General features: G+C 29.2%; 2 protein-coding genes across 4 annotated transcripts; both read right to left on the bottom strand.

The window, feature by feature from the left end:
- Window positions 1–6,858: 6,858 nt before the first annotated feature.
- Window positions 6,859–9,604, bottom strand: LOC114418005 (probable inactive nicotinamidase At3g16190). The gene is made up of 6 exons (XM_028383123.1): window positions 9,463–9,604; window positions 9,240–9,387; window positions 9,050–9,163; window positions 8,087–8,321; window positions 7,889–8,005; window positions 6,859–7,237 (listed from the first exon to the last, which is right to left on the bottom strand). The coding sequence occupies exons 1-6, from the start codon at window positions 9,573–9,575 to the stop codon at window positions 7,164–7,166; spliced, it is 801 nt and encodes a 266-aa protein (XP_028238924.1). The 5' UTR covers window positions 9,576–9,604; the 3' UTR covers window positions 6,859–7,163.
- Window positions 9,605–17,610: 8,006 nt separating this feature from the next.
- Window positions 17,611–21,035, bottom strand: LOC114418004 (transcription factor bHLH68-like). Of its 3 annotated transcripts, XM_028383121.1 has the most exons (10): window positions 20,902–21,035; window positions 20,638–20,783; window positions 20,087–20,414; window positions 19,771–19,845; window positions 19,490–19,555; window positions 19,130–19,195; window positions 18,915–18,971; window positions 18,686–18,736; window positions 18,397–18,441; window positions 17,611–18,092 (listed from the first exon to the last, which is right to left on the bottom strand). In XM_028383121.1, the coding sequence occupies exons 2-10, from the start codon at window positions 20,778–20,780 to the stop codon at window positions 17,964–17,966; spliced, it is 960 nt and encodes a 319-aa protein (XP_028238922.1). In that variant the 5' UTR covers window positions 20,781–20,783; window positions 20,902–21,035; the 3' UTR covers window positions 17,611–17,963. The 3 variants fall into 3 exon arrangements, with proteins under 3 accessions (XP_028238922.1, XP_028238921.1, XP_028238923.1); XM_028383120.1 differs by having other exon boundaries at window positions 20,638–21,026; XM_028383122.1 differs by having other exon boundaries at window positions 18,686–18,730; window positions 20,638–21,025.
- Window positions 21,036–21,593: the final 558 nt, after the last annotated feature.

Here is a 21,593-nt window from a genome sequence, read left to right as displayed (position 1 = left end):
AATATAGTAATTAGGAGGCATGGATAACAATGTGGTATATAACAATAGATAGTTACCTATTGTAAGATTTTATAAAAATTAAAACTCTTATAATTATTCTCGTAAATTTGTTCATAATTTAAACTAAAATTAAGAATAAATAAATTAATATATCTATGGAAATGGAAAAAAATTAATTAACCTCATTTAAGTACACAGATTCCATTTAAGAATATACTTTTTTTCTTAAATTATTCGAGATACGAGGGACTAAAATAAGTGGCAAATTACGGTATCGAAGTTTTTTTTTTTTATCTTGTTAATTTTAAGGACTAAAGTGAGAATGAATGAAAATTTTCCGAATTAAACTCATAATTTAACTTGTTTCTTTTTTATAAGGTCCAGGTCTTCGTTTTATTTATGCGATTTAATTATCTGATTTATTAAAATTAAGAAAATTAATTAATTTATTTAATAACAATAAATTTATTCTAAATTTATATACTTTTCCAAAAATACTAATGTCATTAATCTTTCTCTTTTTTCTAAATACATGTTAATATAATATCTCATATTTATTTAGGGTTATTTTTAGTCTAAATAATTAATATATGAGATAATATGAATTAAGTCTTATTTAAAGGAACACATAAATTTAAAAAGTTGGATCTTATAAATAAAAATGGAGATAGTGATTCATAATGTTTTATTAGATTAATTATTGTTAGACTAATATACTCTTAATTAAATATACTGCCAATCAATTAGGGGAGAGAGATAGGAGTATCAATAACAAATATAATTTTAAAGAAAAATAACATATAAATTTAGGATTAATTTATTAATTTTAATAATATGAATCACTTTATTAATTTTGATGAATTAAGTAATTAATTTTTATAAATAAGGATAAAAGGAGTATTACTTTGGTAATTTGTATAATAAATAATTAGAATCTGCTAACATGCACTTTCACTTGATTTTTATTTGTAGCACACTAAAGTCACATTATTAGTGTACTTTAAGATAATATATATTTATAACTTATGTATTATATTTAAAGAATAAGGAGATGTAAGTCAGTAACTATCACAAAAGTATTTATTAATCTATACACGTTTTTTGGTTAAAGCATATTAACAAATTATATCTCATCATTCGTGTATTTTAAGATAATTTTTAGTTGTAAATTATAATGTATTGTAATTAAAAAAAGTAAGCATATATCAACAAATTTATATGAAAAAAAAACTTGTAAATAATCTAACTCTAATATGGGGACAACATTAAAAACATTTAAGAAATTGCATCCAAATTTTTCCCTTTTAATAAAACCTAAGGTAGGCCCACGCTCCATTCTTGTAATGTTGGGGTTGCAACTCTTATATTTTTCATGTCAAAAATACGTACCCTGATGAACATTAGGTGTAGGTGTTGCAGTAGCATCAACAATAACAATCACAGGTTGATAGTCCAATGATACAACATCAAAGACAGTTTGCCTGATTCAGTTTGTGGCATCGAAGATTAGGACACATCTCTATTAAGAGAACTAAGAGATTGGTAAATAAATGGGTACTTAGTGCTTTAGATTTTACTGATTTTGAAACTTGTGTAGATTGCATTAAAGGTAAGCAAATTAATAAGTCTAAAAAGTGTGCAAAGAGGAGTTCAAACCTATTAAAAATCATACACACTAATATTTGTTGTCTAGACATGGACTCAAGTGACCTGAAATACTTTATCACTTTTATAGACGATTACTCACGATACATGTATCTTTACTTCATTCTAAAGATGAAGCTTTAGAAGCTTTTAAATTTTTAAGGCTGAAGTGGAAAAACAATGAGGAAAGAAAATTAAGATCGTGAGATCCGACAGAGGTAGAGAATACTATGGTAGATACACGGAGAATGGACAAACACCTGGTCTATTTGCGAAGTTTCTTCAAGAACATAAGATTCTTGTCCAGTACACTATGCCTAGTTCTCCGGATCAGAATGGTGTGACAGAAAGAAGAAACCGAACTTTAATAAATATGGTAAAAAGTATGAGGAGTAATAGAAAACTTTCTTAATTCTTGTGGATTGAAGCACTAAAGATGATTGTATATATATATTAAATCAAGTTACAACCAAGGTTGTTTCATAGACACCTTTTGAGTTATTCAAAGGTTGGAAACCAAGTTTGCAACATATACGAGTTTGGGGATGTCCGTCTGAAGTGAGAACTTATAACCCACAAGAAAAGAAACTAGACCCAAGGACTATCAGTGGGTATTTCATTGGATATGCAGTCCATCACATACCACTAGGATTGTGGAATTGAGAAATACAAAATTTCTTGAGAATGACTTTATCAGTGGGAGTGGTTAATTTCAGGACATTGCTTCTACAAAGGATCACTATGAAGCTTAACCCTCTGGCTCAAGTGACAAATTAATTTTCATTCACACTCCTCAAGTACAAATGGGTGTTAGACAACCAATGATTGAAACTCCACAAACTATTGAAAATGACCCTATAGATCAAGTTGTTGATGAGGAACAACAAGTTCCTCACAAAGATCATGAAGCAACATTAAGAAGATATACTAGAGTCAAAAAGTCAACAATTCCTAATGATTATGTGGTGTATCTGCAAGAATCAGACTACAACATTAGAGCCAGAAATGATCCTAAATCGTTTTCACAGGCCATGAGGTCTAAGGAATCAAACTTGTGGTACAATGCTATGAAAGATGAGATGGATTCTATGGCATCTAATCAAGTTTGGGATCTCATCGAGTTTCCTAATGGTGTAAAATCCATTGGATGTAGATGGGTCTTTAAAACCAAGAAAGACTCACAAGGCAACATTGAGAGACATAAAACAAGACTTATTGCCAAAGGGTTCACTCAAAGAGAAGGAATCAACTATGCAAAGACATTTTCTCTTGTATCTAAGAAAGATTTATTTCAAGTAATTATGATATTAGTAGCTTACTTTGACATTGAGTTACATCAGATGGATGTGAAACCGACTTTCTTAATGGTCATCTAGAGGAAGAAGTTTATATTAAACAACTTGAAGGATTCTCCTTTAGTGATAGTGAACACTTAGTCTTTAAGCTTAATAAATCCATCTATGGATTGAAACATACCTCCCGCCAATGGTATCTAAATTTCATGAGGTCATCACTTCATTCAATTTTGAAGAGAACATCATGGATCAATGTATATACCAAAAGGTCAGTGGGAGTAATATTTTTTTTTCTTGTGTTATGCGTGGATGATATTTTGCTTGCAACTAATGACAAAGATTTGCTATATGAGGTGAAACAATTTCTCTCGAAGAACTTTGATATGAAGGATATGGGAGAGACATCTTAATTATGTCATTGGCATTAAGATCCATAGGGAAAGGTCTCAAGACATTTTGGGTTTGTCTCAAGAAACCTATATTAACAAAGTTTTAGAGAGATTTAACATGAAAGATTGTTCACCAAGTGTAGCTCTCATTGTGAAGGGTGACAAACTCGATTTGAGTCAGTGCCCGAAAAATGACTTTGAGTGGGAACGCATGACGAATATTCTATATGCTTCATTATTGGAAGCCTTACGTATGCTAAGGTTTGCATCATACCTAAAATTGTATATTGTTAACTCATTGGCAAGTCCACCAAATTATCTCAGGTAGTAAAGTACTCGAAACTCCGAGTGTCGAATCCACATGGACTTTGTTTGTACTTAGATTGATGAAAACCCAATTTACATGTAAGAGATAAGAAATTTAAATGTTTTAATTTAAAGAAAGTAAGAGACAGGAAGGATAATAAATTTAAATTAAAATATTAGGAGATAGGATAAAAATTTAAAGAGATGAGAGATTTAAAGATAAAAAAAATAGAAGATAAAATAGACAAGAGATTTTAAAGTAAAAGATATAAGAAATGTTGAAGATAAAGATAATGATGCTTAAAGATAAATTCAAAATTTAAATATGTTGGGGCCTAGCATGCCAAAACTACCGGTGATGCAATGTGAATGATTTTCTCTATCTAATTATCTCAGTTTCCACTCGCATCTACTATGACACTCTATCTTTGTTTTTCCACATGAAGAGCCTAATTTATCTATTTTTCTCTCATAAATTTCTTTGCAAAGATAAAAATAGTAAATCGCATTAAGATTAGAGATGCATGAAAATAGGCTAAACGAATATCAATCTATTTCTAGCAATGATTTCATTTACATGTTATTTTCCAATTCTTTTGAAAACAACCATTTTCCAATGCATTATCCTTAAATACTATATAGGTGATTAGACCATAATAAACAAATAAGCACATAAAATAGCAATAGAAATAAAATTTCATTATATAGATAATAAGAAAGAGTTACGTTACAAGAGTTGCACTCCCAACAATGGGGGTTTAGCCTTGCCATGTGAGGTTTTACACTCTAGGGGCTGATGTGGATATAAGAAGGGAATGGATGAATAAAGGAAGAAAATGTGATAATGAACATAGAAAGAGAGTTTCCTCTATTTGAGATAGAAGTTTAGGATGTATTCATTATATAGCTTTGAGTCTCCATGTGTGTTTCTCCTATGCTTCCTACTCCTTTTATAGGCATAAGGTAGTTTAAAATTCATGCGACCTCGCGCTAAGCTAGTCTTATGAGCTGAGCGAATATGGTAGTGATCACACGCTTAACGAGGGATTCGTACTAAGCGCACCGTTGTGCTTTTTCATGGGCCTTTTTCGTACTAAGCGAGCTGTCCCCATCTTAAACTTTTCTTTAAGGTTTTTTCTTCCTGTTTCTACATCAATTTTTTGTCAAAGCATTTGAATTCTTCTTCTTTTAACTTATGCTGATAAAAAATTACAAAGATATTAATTTCTTCGTTATTTTATTAAAAATAACAGTAAAGTGAAATAATTGTAATCATTCTTTAACCAAAATTAACTCAAATTTTGCGGTTATCACATATGTTGTTGGAGTTTTGAAAAGATACCAGAGTAATTCAGGTATTGACCACTTAAAAACTTGCAAAATATAGTATTAATATAAGTTTTATGTGAAAATAGTTCAAAATTCAAATTTTATTATTTTTTCATTTATTATATTTTATAATCTTATATATTATCTTTTAAAATATAATATATAAGATTAAATTATATTTCCACATAAATTAGAATATATGTTTGTATAAGTTTTATTTTTATTTTATATATTATATTTTTATAATCTTATGTATTTTTATCACATTATTCAAAAACTTATCTTATAAGATAAATATATAATATAAATTTTATCTTTAATATATATTTTTTTATATAAATTATAATTTCATAAAATGATAATATTTTATTATCTTTTTAATATTTATATATGTAATTTAATGATAATATATTTTTGTTATTTATTATAATTGTATCTTTATTTATATTTAACAGGTACAGACTTTTTTTAAAGAATTAAATTATATAGTAAAGATACATAATTAAATAAAATAATAGTATTTTCTATTTTTTAAAATATTTATGTATGTAATTTATTGATATTATTTTTTATCTTTATTATAATAAATAACATAAATATTTTAATATAAATTAAAAAAATATTATCACTAAATAACAAGTATTATTTTGAAAGATAAAACTCTGAAGGTCAATATGAATGACGGAAGGTAAGTACCTTAGAAAAATATTTTTCTTTTTTCCTTCTGTTGATTGATCTGAAAGTGTTATGTATGGTTATTAAGTATTCAGACCATGTTTACATATTTTACATAAACCTGATCCAAGATGCCGAGCACATATCACGGTATGTATAAAATGAAGGTTCTTTTTTGTAAGAGTCGGAAGGATTTGATTATTATACGATTAAAAATGAATTAGATTATCTATAGTTATAAAAAAAATGTCGTACAATTCATAATCCACGAACTAAAAACTTGTAAACAACATTTATTTTAATATATCCTAATTAGAAAATTAAATTTTAAGAACTTGGATCTCCCAAGATTAAGAAATGAACATGATCTGCAAATTATCCTATTCCTACACAAATGTTCTGTTTCTGTCTTATCTTTTCAAGCACGAGTATTTGGTTTAACATTGAATTAAAGCATGTTAATAAAAAAAATGGCAAATATATTGTTTAATATTGAATTACAGCATGTTAACCAAATTTTTTTAAGAAATATTTATTTTAAAAATAGATCAAAAGCATTTAAATTATTATTATTTTAAAAAAAATATATAACATATATTATAAACTAAACACACTTAAAATAAAATAAGTTTAAACTATATACAATATTTATTAATTATAACAAGTTTATGTCTAAAATAAAGAAAATAATAAACTCCTTAAGTTGATTTTTGTTTTATTTTTAAGAAAAAGATAAATATCTTATTAAACACCTTTTATGACCTACCGTAGACCAATTTTTCACTTGATTACTTCTTTTGACTGATTTTCTATTTTTTTTAACTTTGTTTTTATCAATTTTTCTTGAGTCCAGTTCTATGATTTATTTATACAGGACACTAAATCATTTCGCCAGTTTTTTGGCCAAACCAGTCAGACCGACTTTTCAAAACTGTTTTATAAAATCAGAAATTAATAAATGATTTTTAAAACTCCAAATACTTAAGTACTTAATTTACATAGTTTTAAAGACGAATTTGAAGATTTCTTGCAAAATCCTTCAAGAAACGCTGCTAATTCTAGCATTCTTCAAGAAACGCTGTTATTCACTTGCAAACTCCAGAACCATTCAGTGATGGTATCCTTTGTATTCTTTTCTTGTAATAAAAGAAAAAACTCACCTGATATTAGCTTCGATGAATTAAGAATTTTTTTCCCCATAACAGACATTTGGGAGCGTATTTGAAGAATGAAAATGCAGTTGGGTTGCATGGATGATCAGAATTTTTAAGAACAGATTTGAGCTTAGTTTAGCAACTAGGGGTTTTTCTAAATTGGAGTGCATTGGACTAGAAAAAATAAGTTCATAGTAGTCACAACAAAAGTGAAGTGAATACCAAAATAAACAAACTTAGCCATGTAAATCATTTTATTATGCAGTAAACATAGATACGTTTGCTTCACTTCAAACCTTTCTTGAGTCTTGGAATTGAACACCAGTACACCACTGGGTGCAAAAAGTAGCATGCTTCATAGTTCATATAGATCAAGCTTTGGGTTCGCTCCATTCTTGTAATGTTGGGGTTGCAACTCCAATATTTTCCATGTCAAACACATTGGCTGAAACCACCAAAATATTGGTCATCATTGCCATCAACTGAACTTTGATTACATTTTGAAAAAACCAAAAAAAGTTTAACTGCTTTGAGGGCATCTATAATATCAGAACGTATCCACAGAGTAAGGAGAAGACTCAGCAAGGAATTTTGATTTTACAATTATTTGTCCTTGACTCCTCAAACATGTCACCACTTGACAATACATTCCTCTCATAGAAAATTATGAATTGACATTTAAAAAAATGTTTTCATAAAAAATCCTCTCCAGAAATCAGTACTGACCTACTAGATGTTGTTTACTATATTAGGTATCTGCAGAGTTAGATAAGTTCTTAATCTATAACTATGGTACAACTTGTAAAGTGATCAAATTCTAGTATTCATATGCCAAACTAACTAATGGCAGCACTTTATATAGATCAGAGTTCAATATCTCTCTGCACAGAGTTCTTGGACATATGAGTCAATATATGTTAACTAATAGATACTACTCCAGAGATAACGGAGGAATTTTTAAAAACAAAGACATTGCAAAGCTAAAAACCATTATCTACTTAAATATCTACTGCAGAGAAGATCTTCTCTAAGATGAAAAATGCAAATAAAGTTCCTGTCAATTGCAAAAATTTCTGAGAAATTGAAAAATACATACCGAGATGAATATCAGGTGTGGCTGCTGCTGTAGCATCAACAATAACAGTTACAGGTTGATAGTCCAATGCTACAGCATCATAGACAGTTTGCCTAATACAGTTAGGAGTTTGAACACCTACAAATTAACTATATTAAGTCAATGCGTAAATATAAAACCACAAGTAAGTTGACATTGTGCATTACAACTATAACTCACCAGTGACCACAAGACTATTAATTCCTGCTCCTTGAAGGACTGAATGAAGGTGTGTAGCAAAGAATGCACTAAACCTGGTTTTCACAAGTTTATAATCCCCTTCTTTAATTACCAGTCCATCAACTAATTCTGCACCTTCACTTCCTTTAGAGGTTGGACCAACTTTCCCTGCTGCATATAGATGCCGACGAAAGAGTTCAACATCTCTTCCTAAGGGATCATGTTCCCGTACTACCTGGAAACATTTTAGGAGACAGAATTCAACATCAAGGAACTATTTTCTTGAATGTCAACAGACCGAGATGTCCAGTGAAAACAAGAGTATAAGACATTCCTTTCTATGTGTTGGCTGTTAAACAAGTGCAGAGCATTACCCAGGGAAAACACCTTTGTCATGTCACCATTAGTGTGTAAGAAAACACAAGCAAAGAGAGAAATTTGTCTCTTAAAATTCAAGAAGGCAAACAAAAAACAAACCTCTGATACAAAATTCGTAGCACACATCAGGGTATGTATAAATAAAATCTAAAAATCAAGAACCTAAGGAATTATGAAAACTAAAACTTAACTATATATGTTTTTATATTCTTTCCCTAATATAAAACAATACTTGACTGAAAAAACAATATATACAGTCTAAAGATTCTTTACATTGCCATTTAATCACAAACTGTCACATATATACACACACGCGATAACTTTGTTGATTTTTATAATAAACATCTTAAAAGGTCATACCAATAATTATTTCTTATTGGTGGGTACATGCCTATTAAACTCTACTTTATCAAGCAACTTCAAGCATGGAGGCACCCATCAGGCAAGCAAGTAACTCAAATTAAAATTTGTTTCATTTCATAGAAAGAAAAACATCAGTTTACATTTGAAACATCATCCCCACCTTCCCCAACATGAAAGATCATCATCCATAGACAAGGAACATCAGAGAAAGAGTGCTGTTACCCAAACTATGAGAATTCCACGCTGCCTAGCAACATCGACAGCCTTAATAACATTTGGGACAATGTCTTTCCCTCCTTTTACTAGCATGGGACCCCCATCTTCTATAAAATCTTTCTGCAGAGAGAGAGAATCCTTAATTTCTCTGAGAACATGTTCTGAGAAGAAACAACATTGGAAAGTTAGTAAGCACCTGCATGTCGATCACAAGAAGGGCTGTGCGGTTCCAATCCTCTGCCATTTCCAAAGGGTCAGCCCCAGCAACAGCAAGAACAGATTTTGAGCGCAGTGACAAAGGTTTTGGCCAATTGGATCGCTTATTATGTACTGTGTTGGTCCCACTGCACGGGAACTTGAAACATGAACCTCACATAAATAGGGGGAAAAAAGGAAAAATAGAGAGAAAAGGGAATTACCGAAAGCTCAAATTGGGTGTACTGAGCTTCAGAAATGGAAGGGGTGAGTGATTGAAATGTGCAGGTTTATATTGCGGTCTCACAAAAGTGGACCAAACTACAGTTTTGACCATGTTGCTTCTGTTCTGTTTCTACCTGAGTCAAACACTTGCATTTGCATATATTGCTTCTGTTTCACAATTTCACATGGATATTTGTTTTTTTATATATATTTAATTTGAATTTTATTTTTTAAAAATTTATCATTATTTAATATTTTTTTTATAAAAAAAACGCTAAGTTGATTATCATTTATATAGTCGGCAAATAAAAAAGACTGCCATCTATATTATTTGAGATACTTGAAAATTTACAAAAAAAGAAGATGAAATATACTTTCACAGAATAAAAATAATTGTGATAAAACAAATAATGTTTTTTTCTTTCGGCAAAACAATGAAACAAATAACGTACCACATCAATATGTGTCTGTCTATTGACTAAAGGAAACAGCAAAACTAACTTGATCGATAAATCTCATAAACTATAATAGAATTCCCATAATTTTAAGGAAGAAAAATTAGCTTAATTTCATTTTTGCATTCTATAATTTACTTTTCGGAGTATTTTTGAGTCTGTTAAACATTTCTATTTTCAAATTAAGTAAATATTTTGTGTAAGTAAATTTTTTCATTCTATTAAAAGCTGTCAATTTTTTTGCTCAAAATATTCACAAATTAAATTAATAAAATTGTTTTAAAGATTTTTCTATTCTAAACCCACAATCGAAATCCGAAACATCCAATTTTGCTAAAAAAAATAAACAAAGAAATCTCAAATTTTCCTCTTTAAACCCTTATTCCACATCTTGTAAAATCTTTCAAATTTTATCAAGTTCTCACTAATTGTCTTGCTTTTTAAACTTTTTATAAGTATTGCATGTTAGAAATCCATTACAAACCAGCAAATATTTGGATAGCTAACAATAATTTGAGGATTTTAGGTAAAAAAAAAAATAGATAGAAGAACTGAACTTGATTTAAAAATTGAGGAACTTAGTTAGCTTAAAAAACTAAGAGGATTAAAATTGCAAACAATCTAAAAAAAAGTGGCTAAAAAGTGAAATTAAAAAACTTAATGCTAGTTAGGTTGCATTTGATAAAGATAGAATAACATTTGCAAAAATTGAAGCAATATCAAAGCTATAAACTTATTATATTGATGAGAGTACATCAGGTGTATTAGAACGTTTCAAGTAAAAATTAAATTGGCAAGAACCGATCGATTATGTTCTAGGGATCAAAAGTCAAATACTAATTAAAAGAAGAAAATGCAATTACTAATATAAACCGTGAAGAATAATTTATATTTGATTTATTGAGAATTCAGAAAAAAAAAATGATTTGTTGAGAAAGACAATAACTAAAATTAAAGAAGTAATCATTGTTCTGAAGCTATGAATTGTTATTAATTCAACTTAGTTCTTTATTTCGTCTCTGATCTATCGAGTGTTCACTACATTATTTAAATCCTAATTTCTTGTATTTTATCCCTAATTAAAAACCATAATTCTTTAGCTAGGTGAATTCAAGGATGACAAAAAAAATATGACCAACTATTACAAAATATGTAATATTATGAAAAAAAAAAGAATATTTATGCTTTTATAAGTTACAATTACGTTTTATGTATTTTTATACTTTAAAAATATTTTATGATTTTTTTATTGTTAGTACTATAAAAAAATATACAAATAAAAAAAATTTATGGAACAATTACCCCCACACCCTATAAGCTAGATATGCCAATGACTATTCTTATCCTAGAGAATGACACGAGTCATATTTAAAAGCACGATTTTATAGCAAATTTTCACTCAATATAAAAACCTAAAATCATCTTAAGAGTTTATCAGCTCTTAGAAAGTACGAAAAAAATAATTATGAGTAGAAAAATAGAGAAATTCTTTTTTATTAACAACTAAATAAACGATTCATAAAATCCATAGAAATTCACTTGACCCTAGAAAATGGAGATTTGGCTAGAAAAAAAAAAAGAAAAAGGAAGAAAGTGAAATAATTCTATTGATCCTTGGAAAATTTTGAGATACCACGCTAATTTTTTTCATACACCCACCGAAAGCTCTAAAGAGAGAATCCAATAAGGTGTTATTATCGCGACTAGAAAAATGATCAAAAGGTCCCGTCATGCCTCAATATTTTTTACAGGCAGGAGAAGGGGTGCCCAATGCCTTGAAGATACAAATTGAAAGTGGTGGGTGTATCTTTTTAAAATTGACAAACAAATTATATGCAAAATCTAAAATTTTGAAATTTTGAATTTTATTCTTTTATTTTTTTAGTCTTTATATTTTAAAAAATTTAGATATTTTTTATACTTTTTGTTATCCTTTAATTTTTATGTTATCCTCTTAAGGTTTTTTTTATATTGAGAGTTTAATTTTTAATTTGTTATATATTTCTTAATTAAAATGTTAAAATTATGCAAAAATTTGGAAAAACTCTAAAGGATAACAAAAAGTATATAAAATACCTAATAGTAAAATACAAAGAATTAAAAAAAAAAGATAAGAATAAAATTCAAAATTTTAAAGTTATGGATTTTTTGAATCACTTTTTAAATTTGTTGTCATATCGTGTTACTTGTTATTATGCTAATTGAGACACCCTTAACTTTTTTTTTTGTTTGCTTTAAAATTATTCTTTTGTTAACAATTTTTAACATTAAAGTTTCTTTTTTCAAATTATCAAATAAATTTTAAAATAATAGTATAATAATACAACTTGATTCTTATTGGTTGAAAAATCAATTGTATCAATACCCTTGAATTAACAAAGGCACGCTAGAAATTCTCTTATTTTTATCAACCAAAATGATAATTGTTATGCATATTTAGTTTTTACACTTAAATTTCATAGTAATTATCTCATTTTTTTTCTTTTAATGCTTAGTTTGATCCTAACAAAGTAGGATTTAATGTCTTTTGAGGTTTTTAGTTTAATGAAGTTAATTTTAGTGAATTCAATAGTTTTAGTTGTGTTTTGCAGGGTTTTGATGCATCAATAATGAAAATGGAGAATTTGAAGTTAAGTGGCTCGCTTAGTGAGTTAGGAGTCGCTTAGTGCAAGTAAAATCAATAAAGAAGGTTACTTGGCAAGCATCTCCAAGTTGAAAAGGCTAAATTTGAGTTTTTGAAGGCATTTAACTAGTGATTTTTGCACTAAGCCCAAATTCCTTTCAACAAGACAATTTTATGGATTTCTGTAATTGGGTTTAGCTAGCATTTGCATGCGGAGTTAACTACAACTTTTGTTAGTGTAAAAGTAGTGATGCACTTAGCAAGTGATGTTTGTGCTAAGTAAGTTGCCGGTTTGGTAAAAAAAAAAAAGCAAAGATTCTTGTACTATATAAGACACTTTTAACATTGGGACAAGGGGGCTTTAATTTAACCTAGGGTTGTGTGTGATAACTAGAGCTCATCTAACTTCATCTTCCATTTTCCTTCTTTTTTCCTTTCCTCCATTGTGTATTTTTAGTTAGGCCTCTCATGACAATGAGAAGCTTCCTTCATTGGGAAATTGGTGTACTAAAGTTTACTCTTATGTAGTTAATTTGATATTTATTTAATGTTTATCTCTATGTTATTGTTTATTTCTATTTTGATTGCTTGTTTTAGGACTAGATTATCCTAGCTTTAATTCTCTATTTTTATTGTCATTAGGAAATGCTTGAAAATTGAGTTTTGTATAGAGCATCTAATGAATGTTTCATCTAGGGATAAAGAGACATTTGTTGGTATCATTAGTGATCAATCATATGAACATGTTTCATAGTGAAAATGTCATTAAAAAAAATGCTTTTTGACTAATCCAAGTGGTTTAACTTGATTTGCTAAGAGATTAAGAGTTAAGTTAAGTTACTCAAACTCTCTCATATGAGGGATCATAATTAGAGCATCATAGTGGATTAAAATAACATTAAAATGAACATTAGATAAAAAAATAATCTATATAACTACTGATTGTTAGCTTAATGTAATCAAATTCTCAACATTTTAATTTGTTTATTTTACATTTAGCTCTTTTCTCCTACCAACTATTTGTATTTTTGCTCACCTTTAATTTGTTATGTTTTTAGTTTAAAACCAACTTTATTTTCTTTTACATTTAAAACTAAATCCCCTTTATCTAGAAGTTGAATTTACATTAAAAAAAAACTTAATATAAACAAGTTCTTTTGGATATGATACTTGAGACTTTCTATTTTATATTATTTGCATACCAAGGATTTATCCCAAAACAAATAAAACAAAATTACAACGCCCATAGATGAACATTAATATTTTTCTAAATAATGTGTCATAAAAGTAAAAGAAAAAAGAATTTGACATTATGCATGGTACTTTCATATCTTATACTTTATCTTTAATTTATACATAGTAGATAATATAGATGAAACGAAAAATATGAGTATTTGCTTTTTGGCAAGAGTTTTTATTTTTTTAAAAAAACATTTAATAAATTATTGTCCTGCTTAAATTCCATTGAGAAAATAACGTTTTAAGGTTTTCCCCCAAAAATTAAGGGTTATTTGATTGTTATTTTTGTTTTACTTTTAAAAGGTAATTTTTTTAAAACAATTTTAAAAAGTGGATTTAGAGAGTTAGAAGTGGAGAAGTAGGAGGAATATGAGTAATAGAAAATTTACAGTATATATCTAAGGTGAGACAGCAAGGAGTTCACATATGGTTGGTGTCTTGTCTAATTAGCAATCCATCAACCTCTGAACATGGAGTCACAAGTTAGGAGTGACACATATTGTTTAGGGAAGCTAATAGATGTGTTAATGCTTTGGCCAATATGGCTTTGTAATCAAGCCTAATCATGTGATTTATACATGAGAGATCCCTACTGAGATTAGTCGGTTGTTAATTTATGATGTAATGGGAGTTCCTACTTCCCGCTTAGTTTCACTAATATCTTTTTCTTTTTGGACTTAGGTACATTGAATTTTTTTTAAAAAAAATTGTAGAGAACCAACACAATTTAAAGATTTTATTATTTTTTTCATTTTAAAACTAGAAAAAGATATTAATTTTGAAAATAATTTTTAAAATTACTCTAATCAAATATTTTTTTTTGTTTTCTATTTTTTAAAACAGAAAACAGTTTTATATATAAAAAAAAGAAACAAACAGACTATAAGAATGTGATGAATTATCTTTTCATTAGAAGATAGTTTATTAAGTAATTAATATTCCATTCTCTTTTCATATATCCTTGCATGTGATTCCTCTTCCGCTCTTCCTAGGGTTGGCTTTGCAGCACGAAGGCTAGAGGTAAAGACAAACAGAAAGCAACACGGCCCAAAGCACTACTCAATTATTTAAAAACAAGCGTATAAAGATTCACCCATAACCCTTTGCTTTCGTAATTTTGTTCTTTATAATTTAACCCATATCATTCTTGTTCTTTTGTCTCATTATAAGATAATGTATGCACGTGTAAATTTATTATTATTATTATTATTATTATTATTATTATTATTATTATTATATTTGCGGATTTGATTAAATATTAAAACTTTATAATTTATTACTCTCATACATGCATTTTATCATAATTTCAGTTTCCATATACATTATATAAAATTACTTAGACAGATCTGGGAACCATCCTAACTGTTATAAATTATAATAATGATCGATGATTTCACCAAAAAAAAATTATAATGATGACTAACCCTAATTGCATTTTTATTTTCTTTTTCTATTTTATTGTAAAGTTAAACTTTATGCCTGTTGAGAATGTCAACTTGTGAATATGTAAGAAATCCCATATTAGATGTGAATGGACAAGTTAAATACTATATAAATTAATGATAAAAACCATGTGCCAATCTTTAATATTTTGATTTAGATGTAATACTATATTCTATAAGATTCACCTGTTCAATAATATGTACGATCTATACAGTTAACTTCACTTAGTAAGATAAACTTTTTGTTTTTACTGTTATGTAAGATTGACTTATATGATTCTGCTTGACCCTCATATATTTAAGATCTTTCCGCTATTTTTAAACTCCTGTGACTACCCAACATTTGTGAAAGAAAGATGGATATGTTTATTTACTTTTTTAGATAATAACTTAACGTTTCTATTTTAATGTATATTCATTGTGTGCATGTTTAACATAAATTCATTTCTTGAATTATTCTACCCTCCCTTTTGTTTTTAACAATGGAAAGCATATTACGAGGGACATGCTAGGAAACAAATGATACAATCACATTCAAACTTTTAACTTTTGCTTTTTCTCACATAATTAATATATTTATACATATATAAAAGTATTATAATCTACAACTTTCCATGGGAGTACGTCACCGTGAAAACAGTACAAATGTATAGGCCAATAATTAAATTTCCGTAATGGACTAATCACTTAACTAATTCATTATTTATCATTAGCATGACCATTCTATATATATAAATAACTTGTTAGTGGATAAAAGGTATTCACCAGTCATTACCCCATTGGCTTTACATTTGAAAGTGGGAATCAAGGCAGCATATGAAAACACAAAATCCTAACTTTTTCACATTTGCAAGAGACAAATTCATTAGGAAGTACTAGCCATAGGTTTTTTTTTCCATTAATCTTTGTCAAGAAATGTAACTGACTTTTAATAGAGTTTTAATTTTTAATAATATCTTTTGTATTTACAAAACTCGAAACAAAATTTTACTTAAAAAAATTTGAATCTAATTTTACTTGATCAAAATATATAATGTAATTTATAGCCTGTAACAGTGCATATATATATATAGAATAATTTTATTGTGTGAGATGATGCAATATGTAACGTAAGTATGATGAAAGTGCCAGTTGGGTTGGGGGCACACTTTGGAGGGAGCGTGGGAGAAATGGGGCATGGGGGCACTTGAGTAGTTGAACTAAAAGGTGGTCCAAAAATGACCCGAGAGCTGAGATGGGGTCCATATATATACATTCGGGTCAGCCAACAATTAATATAGCCATTCACATGAATGTCTGCCATCAACTGTTCACATCCATCGGCTTATAATTGTTTGTTTTTAACTATATTTAGAGACACAGTTAATAAACAAATTAATATTCATTGCTATGATCATGAGTAGTAGTAGTACAGTACGCTCCTCCTTCAAGGGAAAACTTTCTTGTGCAAATATATGAATAATGTTTCTTATATATATAAATATATATGTATATATAGTTTGAAATCAGACAGAGACCTTCTAATAAAGAGAAAAATAATATGATTAACGTGATGATTTTAAACAAAAGTGCTTGCGATCATTATAATGCATGTGCCACTCACATATATGCGTACAAATTAATTTTCTTCAGTTCGAAGCTTGATAGTTGACAGTGAAGATTTTTCTCTTCAATGCATGCATGCGTGTCTGTATATATAGTACCCTTATTTCTGATTTGTCTGAAGAATACCATATAGCTAGCTTATTATAGCATTTCAAAATAGGAATAGGTAGTAGAAACTACACATTCTTGTCTTAAATCTCTATTGCATGCTTGTATAAGAATGGATGACAAGATGTATCTGCAAAAATACCTCATTGCACCTATATTATTTATAACCCACATATATTAGTACTGATATCATATCAGTGATATGTTTTAACTAACTAGTGGCTGTACAAATTGACATCTATAAAATGATACTGAACATTTTATTATTTTCACCAGGATATAAATTCCGTTAATTATATTGATTATTATTTCTAAATTCTCATGATCCCCTAGACCAAATTAATTTGGTTCAACAGAGGTGATAAACAAGATCATAATCATTATTTCTCATTTTTATTATATATAGTTGATATTTGATTCGAAATCAGCATAAGAATCCATGATATTCAATTTCGCTTTTTCCATCACCTCTTCTTGATTTCTTTTGTCCACTATAAATTATTTTTCTGCTCTCTTTTTACTATGTATATTTAAATTAATGCTAAAACTTGTTTATTACAAATACACAGGTATTAGTCTGCGTCCATATTTATATCTCATGATTTCGTACTCTTTCAAACACTAGACTTGGAAGGGAAAAAAAAAAGTGCAAAGAAGAATAAGAAGATGGGAGGGTATGAATTAAAGTACTAGATATTGCAATCTTAAACAAATTAACATTGACAGAATGTTAATTATCAATAATCATCCTTCATAGCAAAAGCAGGGAATTAATAATTGCTACCTCTGAAAATGCATGTTTAGAAAAACGAAAATTACATCTTAATTAATGTTTTGACAACACTTATTAATAACTTATTGTGTTAACCTAATTAGATTAGAGACAATACATCATAATGGATAAGATTTTTTTTTCAACTGGCCAAATCATCATGAATGGCATATAGCATCGTGAGCAATCAGCCTTTTCATTATTACAGATTGACTGCTCACGATGTTATATCATCCATAAAATTTCTTCCATGCTGTTAAAATCCACTTCCATATGCTGGTGCCCAGTAATCAGCTCCATTTTCATTTCCAACATGTTGGGTACATGACACAGGAACCAAGCACAGCCCTCTACTCTTCAAGTCCCTTGGCTTATCTTTTGCGTCCTGATTAATTAATTATTACAAATAAATGATTAGATGGTAATTAAATAATTAATCCTTTTTTATATCAAAAGAAGATTAATGAATGAAATATCATAAATGAATATATTATCTTCGTCATTAATTAATGCAAAGCCTGACTATATTATTTTTGCCTGGCCATGCATGCATGTTCTACACAATTATGGAACTAATGGTGATAATGATAATAATCATTAGGATGAGCCTTATAAGACATCCAAGATAATAATGAGTAAATGAAAGACATAATAAGCGTGGTACACCTTTGCATAAAAAGAAAGAATACCTGGTTTGGAGCTCCCTTTCTTTTCAGGCCATTGTCATTCAACAGCTAGATGGAAAAAAAAAAGAAAAAAAAGTATTAGTAAATTCACTTCTCTCTCCAAGCTTTTTGACTTCAAATGAGAAATGCAGCCTCGCATTATACTTTTCACTAGCTTTAAAAAGATGTTATAAAAAGCTGAGAAGCCTTGTTTATGGCTTTTTTCCCTGATTAAATATTTCAGTAATAATTACGAAAGAGAGCCTCCTAACTTGATTTTAATGAGTTGATGGATCCAATAAAGCAAGCATACCTGACCGGGGTCCTCAGGAAATACAGAATTTCTTTCTCCGTGTACCTGTTGCTTCAAAAGAAAATAAAGAAAAGAGGAAACTTTCCCCTAAATTATATGTCTTAGTAGGTATTTTTGTCCTACATACTCAAATGTGTGTATATGTATGCCATATGTGAGCGTGTTAATTTGTGAAATTTATTAGCGAATTGAAAGATAGAGAGAGAAGCTTTGGAAAGTGGGTACTTACAGACTGTGGATTCCTCATGTTTTTTGATCCATTGCCCAAGTAAGGAGAACTGAGTGCCTGCACCCAAGAAGGAAAAGAAAAACTAAAGAATGTTAATCATGCATACTGTTATTGAGATAAACATACATTAAAATTGGTGACACTTTAGCTACATGCTCTATCACTAACACTCAATAGCTTGCAGGGTAGTATAAAATATGAGGGAGAAACATCACCTCAATTTGACCCTGAAGGAATCTTATGTATCCAATGGCTTCTAACAAGACAGAAGCTGTGTCAGTCTGCAAAAGTGAAACACACACACACACATACCACAACACCGGTCATATGTCTCTTTTAAGGTTAAAAATGAGATTAATTACGATAAATGAGGAAAAAAGAAAGAGGAAAACAGTAGTTTGGAGAGTTGGATATCATAAAAGAACTGTTTATGGGGTCTCTCTCCTTAAAGAGATTAATAAAACCAAACACATAAGGTGCTTTGTAATTATGGTTTATGGGTTTATAGTTTTTGTATTTTGTGAGATGTTTATAACTGTGTTTGGTAGTGATTGTAATAATGGTTTGTTTATTACCTTTCCGAACGGGGAAACTAGCTGGTGAAGAGCTGTTATTCTATCACCTAACTTCTCCTTTCTCACCTGATTTTTAAGAGATTTCATAATATTTAAGAAAGTTAGTACATGAATTCATGTGTTTTTCTCTCTTTCAACTATCATGCACATTTACCTGCAGAAAGAATATTACAGTTTTTTAGAGAGAGACAATCAAGAAAGACAACACACAATCAAACACACTCAGTAACTCTCTCTCTCTCTTAGTAGTGAAAGTGATGAGGTACAGTGAGAGTGGTCACCTTGAGAGGTGGTTGGCTTGAAGATGGTTGACTCTTAGTCTTCTTGTAAACTCCACCAGTGGCTGTGCTATTACACTAGAAAAGCACAAACAGATATTCATGAAAAATAATTTTGAAGAAATAATTAATATATAATCTATGCTGAGCATGTTTAAATTAGTATTGGAAATTAGGTGAAAGTCTAGAGTCTAGATGAGAGAATATATATATATATATATATATATATATATATATATATATATATATATATATATATATATATATATATATATTTATATTTATTTATAAAAAGGAATAATAAGAACATGAGTCTTACCTCGGATGTGTGATCTGGTAGTTGGTTCTTCCTATGGTCTGTCTTGTTGTAAGTGAAATCCAATAAATTATTGCTACTGAAGCTAGCAACACTAGACCTAGGGGAAGAAGAAACTGGTACCATATGTGACCAAGGTGCCCCAGAAACCTGAAATTCCTGATCATGTCCATGGTGATACAAGTTGCCACTTTGGGAAACCTCTTGCTTTATTACATCAGCCATAGGAACGATAGAGGATGGGTTAAGCATTTGTTCATTCCATTCATCTAACTTTTTTGATTGGAAATGACTGAATGCAACTCTCTCTTCTTCTCCTGGTAAACCAGTGCTGCAAAACAAACAGAACCAAGAAAATTTTACAACAACAATTAATACAAAAAAAAAAAAAGAAGAAGAAGAAAAACCTTGATCATTAAGGTAAAAGAACGTAAATATTTAAGCTGTTATAAACAGTTTATCAAACACTTAAAAGGAAAAAGTGGGAGATATGTATTGACCAAGAAGCCACACACTGCAGGCATGCACAAAGAAGAGAGAGAGAGAGTGCTTACAAAAGAAGTTGGCTCAATGAGTGAGGGGGCTCTTGGTTTTGTGTAGAAGAATTAAAAGGAATTGAAGAAGATCCAAGAACATACTGTGGAGGGATCAGAGATGGTGGATGCATAGTCCACCAGTTAGGGTTCCCAGCCATCATTTGCTGAAATATAGAAAATATTTTGTGTGGAATTAATACTGAATTCTTGTCTTGCAAATGAACATGTAGGTAGGAAATGAAATATTTAATCTCCTTTTCCCATATACTTTTCCTCTTTCACCTTTGTGATATTTCCTTGTATGTGCAACCAAACAAGCCTTTGGCTAAAGCTTTGAGTGTTGTGTTTTGCTTTCTTACTAGCTGTTGAAGAAACTTAAAGTTATGGGGTATCAGTATTTTATAGAGTTGGGGTTGAGAAACTTTGCATATGTTACTTTTTCTTTCCTTTCTTTCATTTATTCAGTATTCCTTTTTATTATAAAGTGGAACGCAAAAGCTGGTGGCCAGTGTTTTAGGGCTATTAAATTAATGGGTTGCTCAGACTTATTTCCTTAATTCGGGGTTGCACCTTGGGATTGTTTTGAGGCTAGCTAGGGTTGGGGTAGAGGTAGGGCATAATAGTAGTGAGATCAATGTCAGATGCTTTATTTATTCCCTAGAGCAATAATTCACTTTAGCAAACAAAACTACAGAATCTAAGAAGCTCATTAAAATAACAAGACCAAAGCAGAAAATTGGTAGAACTCCATCAATACATGCTTACTTGCAACTACAAAATGCAATCGGCAATGCCGTTAATTAGTATAATTTTTTTGGCAAAATCTGTTAGGAATGTTTAGTAATTAATTATTAAAGAAAAGATAAAAATAAATAAGTAACATAATAAGTTTAAAATACAATAAATTTTATTTGTTTTTCTATTTTTTGTTACACTTTTTTACTATAAATTCACGAAAACAAATATCCATATTT

Source organism: Glycine soja, chromosome 7 (assembly GCF_004193775.1).
Source record: "Glycine soja cultivar W05 chromosome 7, ASM419377v2, whole genome shotgun sequence".
Taxonomy (NCBI): Eukaryota; Viridiplantae; Streptophyta; class Magnoliopsida; order Fabales; family Fabaceae; genus Glycine; species Glycine soja.
Note: the sequence above shows the minus strand (reverse complement) of the source record. Positions and strands in the feature narration are given on the sequence as shown.

Coding starts and splice junctions, on each gene's coding strand:
- LOC114418004 (XM_028383121.1), bottom strand. CDS start 20,780: ATGATGGCTGGGAACCCTAACTGGTGGACTATGCATCCACCATCTCTG. Junction 19,196..19,489: donor TAGTTTCCCCGTTCGGAAAG/GTAATAAACAAA, acceptor TCACTTTTGCAG/ACTGACACAGCTTCTGTCTT. Junction 18,093..18,396: donor GAAAGGGAGCTCCAAACCAG/GTATTCTTTCTT, acceptor TTAATTAATCAG/GACGCAAAAGATAAGCCAAG.
- LOC114418005 (XM_028383123.1), bottom strand. CDS start 9,575: ATGGTCAAAACTGTAGTTTGGTCCACTTTTGTGAGACCGCAATATAAA. Junction 8,322..9,049: donor GTGGAATTCTCATAGTTTGG/GTAACAGCACTC, acceptor AAATGTTTCCAG/GTAGTACGGGAACATGATCC. Junction 8,006..8,086: donor TAATAGTCTTGTGGTCACTG/GTGAGTTATAGT, acceptor GTTAATTTGTAG/GTGTTCAAACTCCTAACTGT.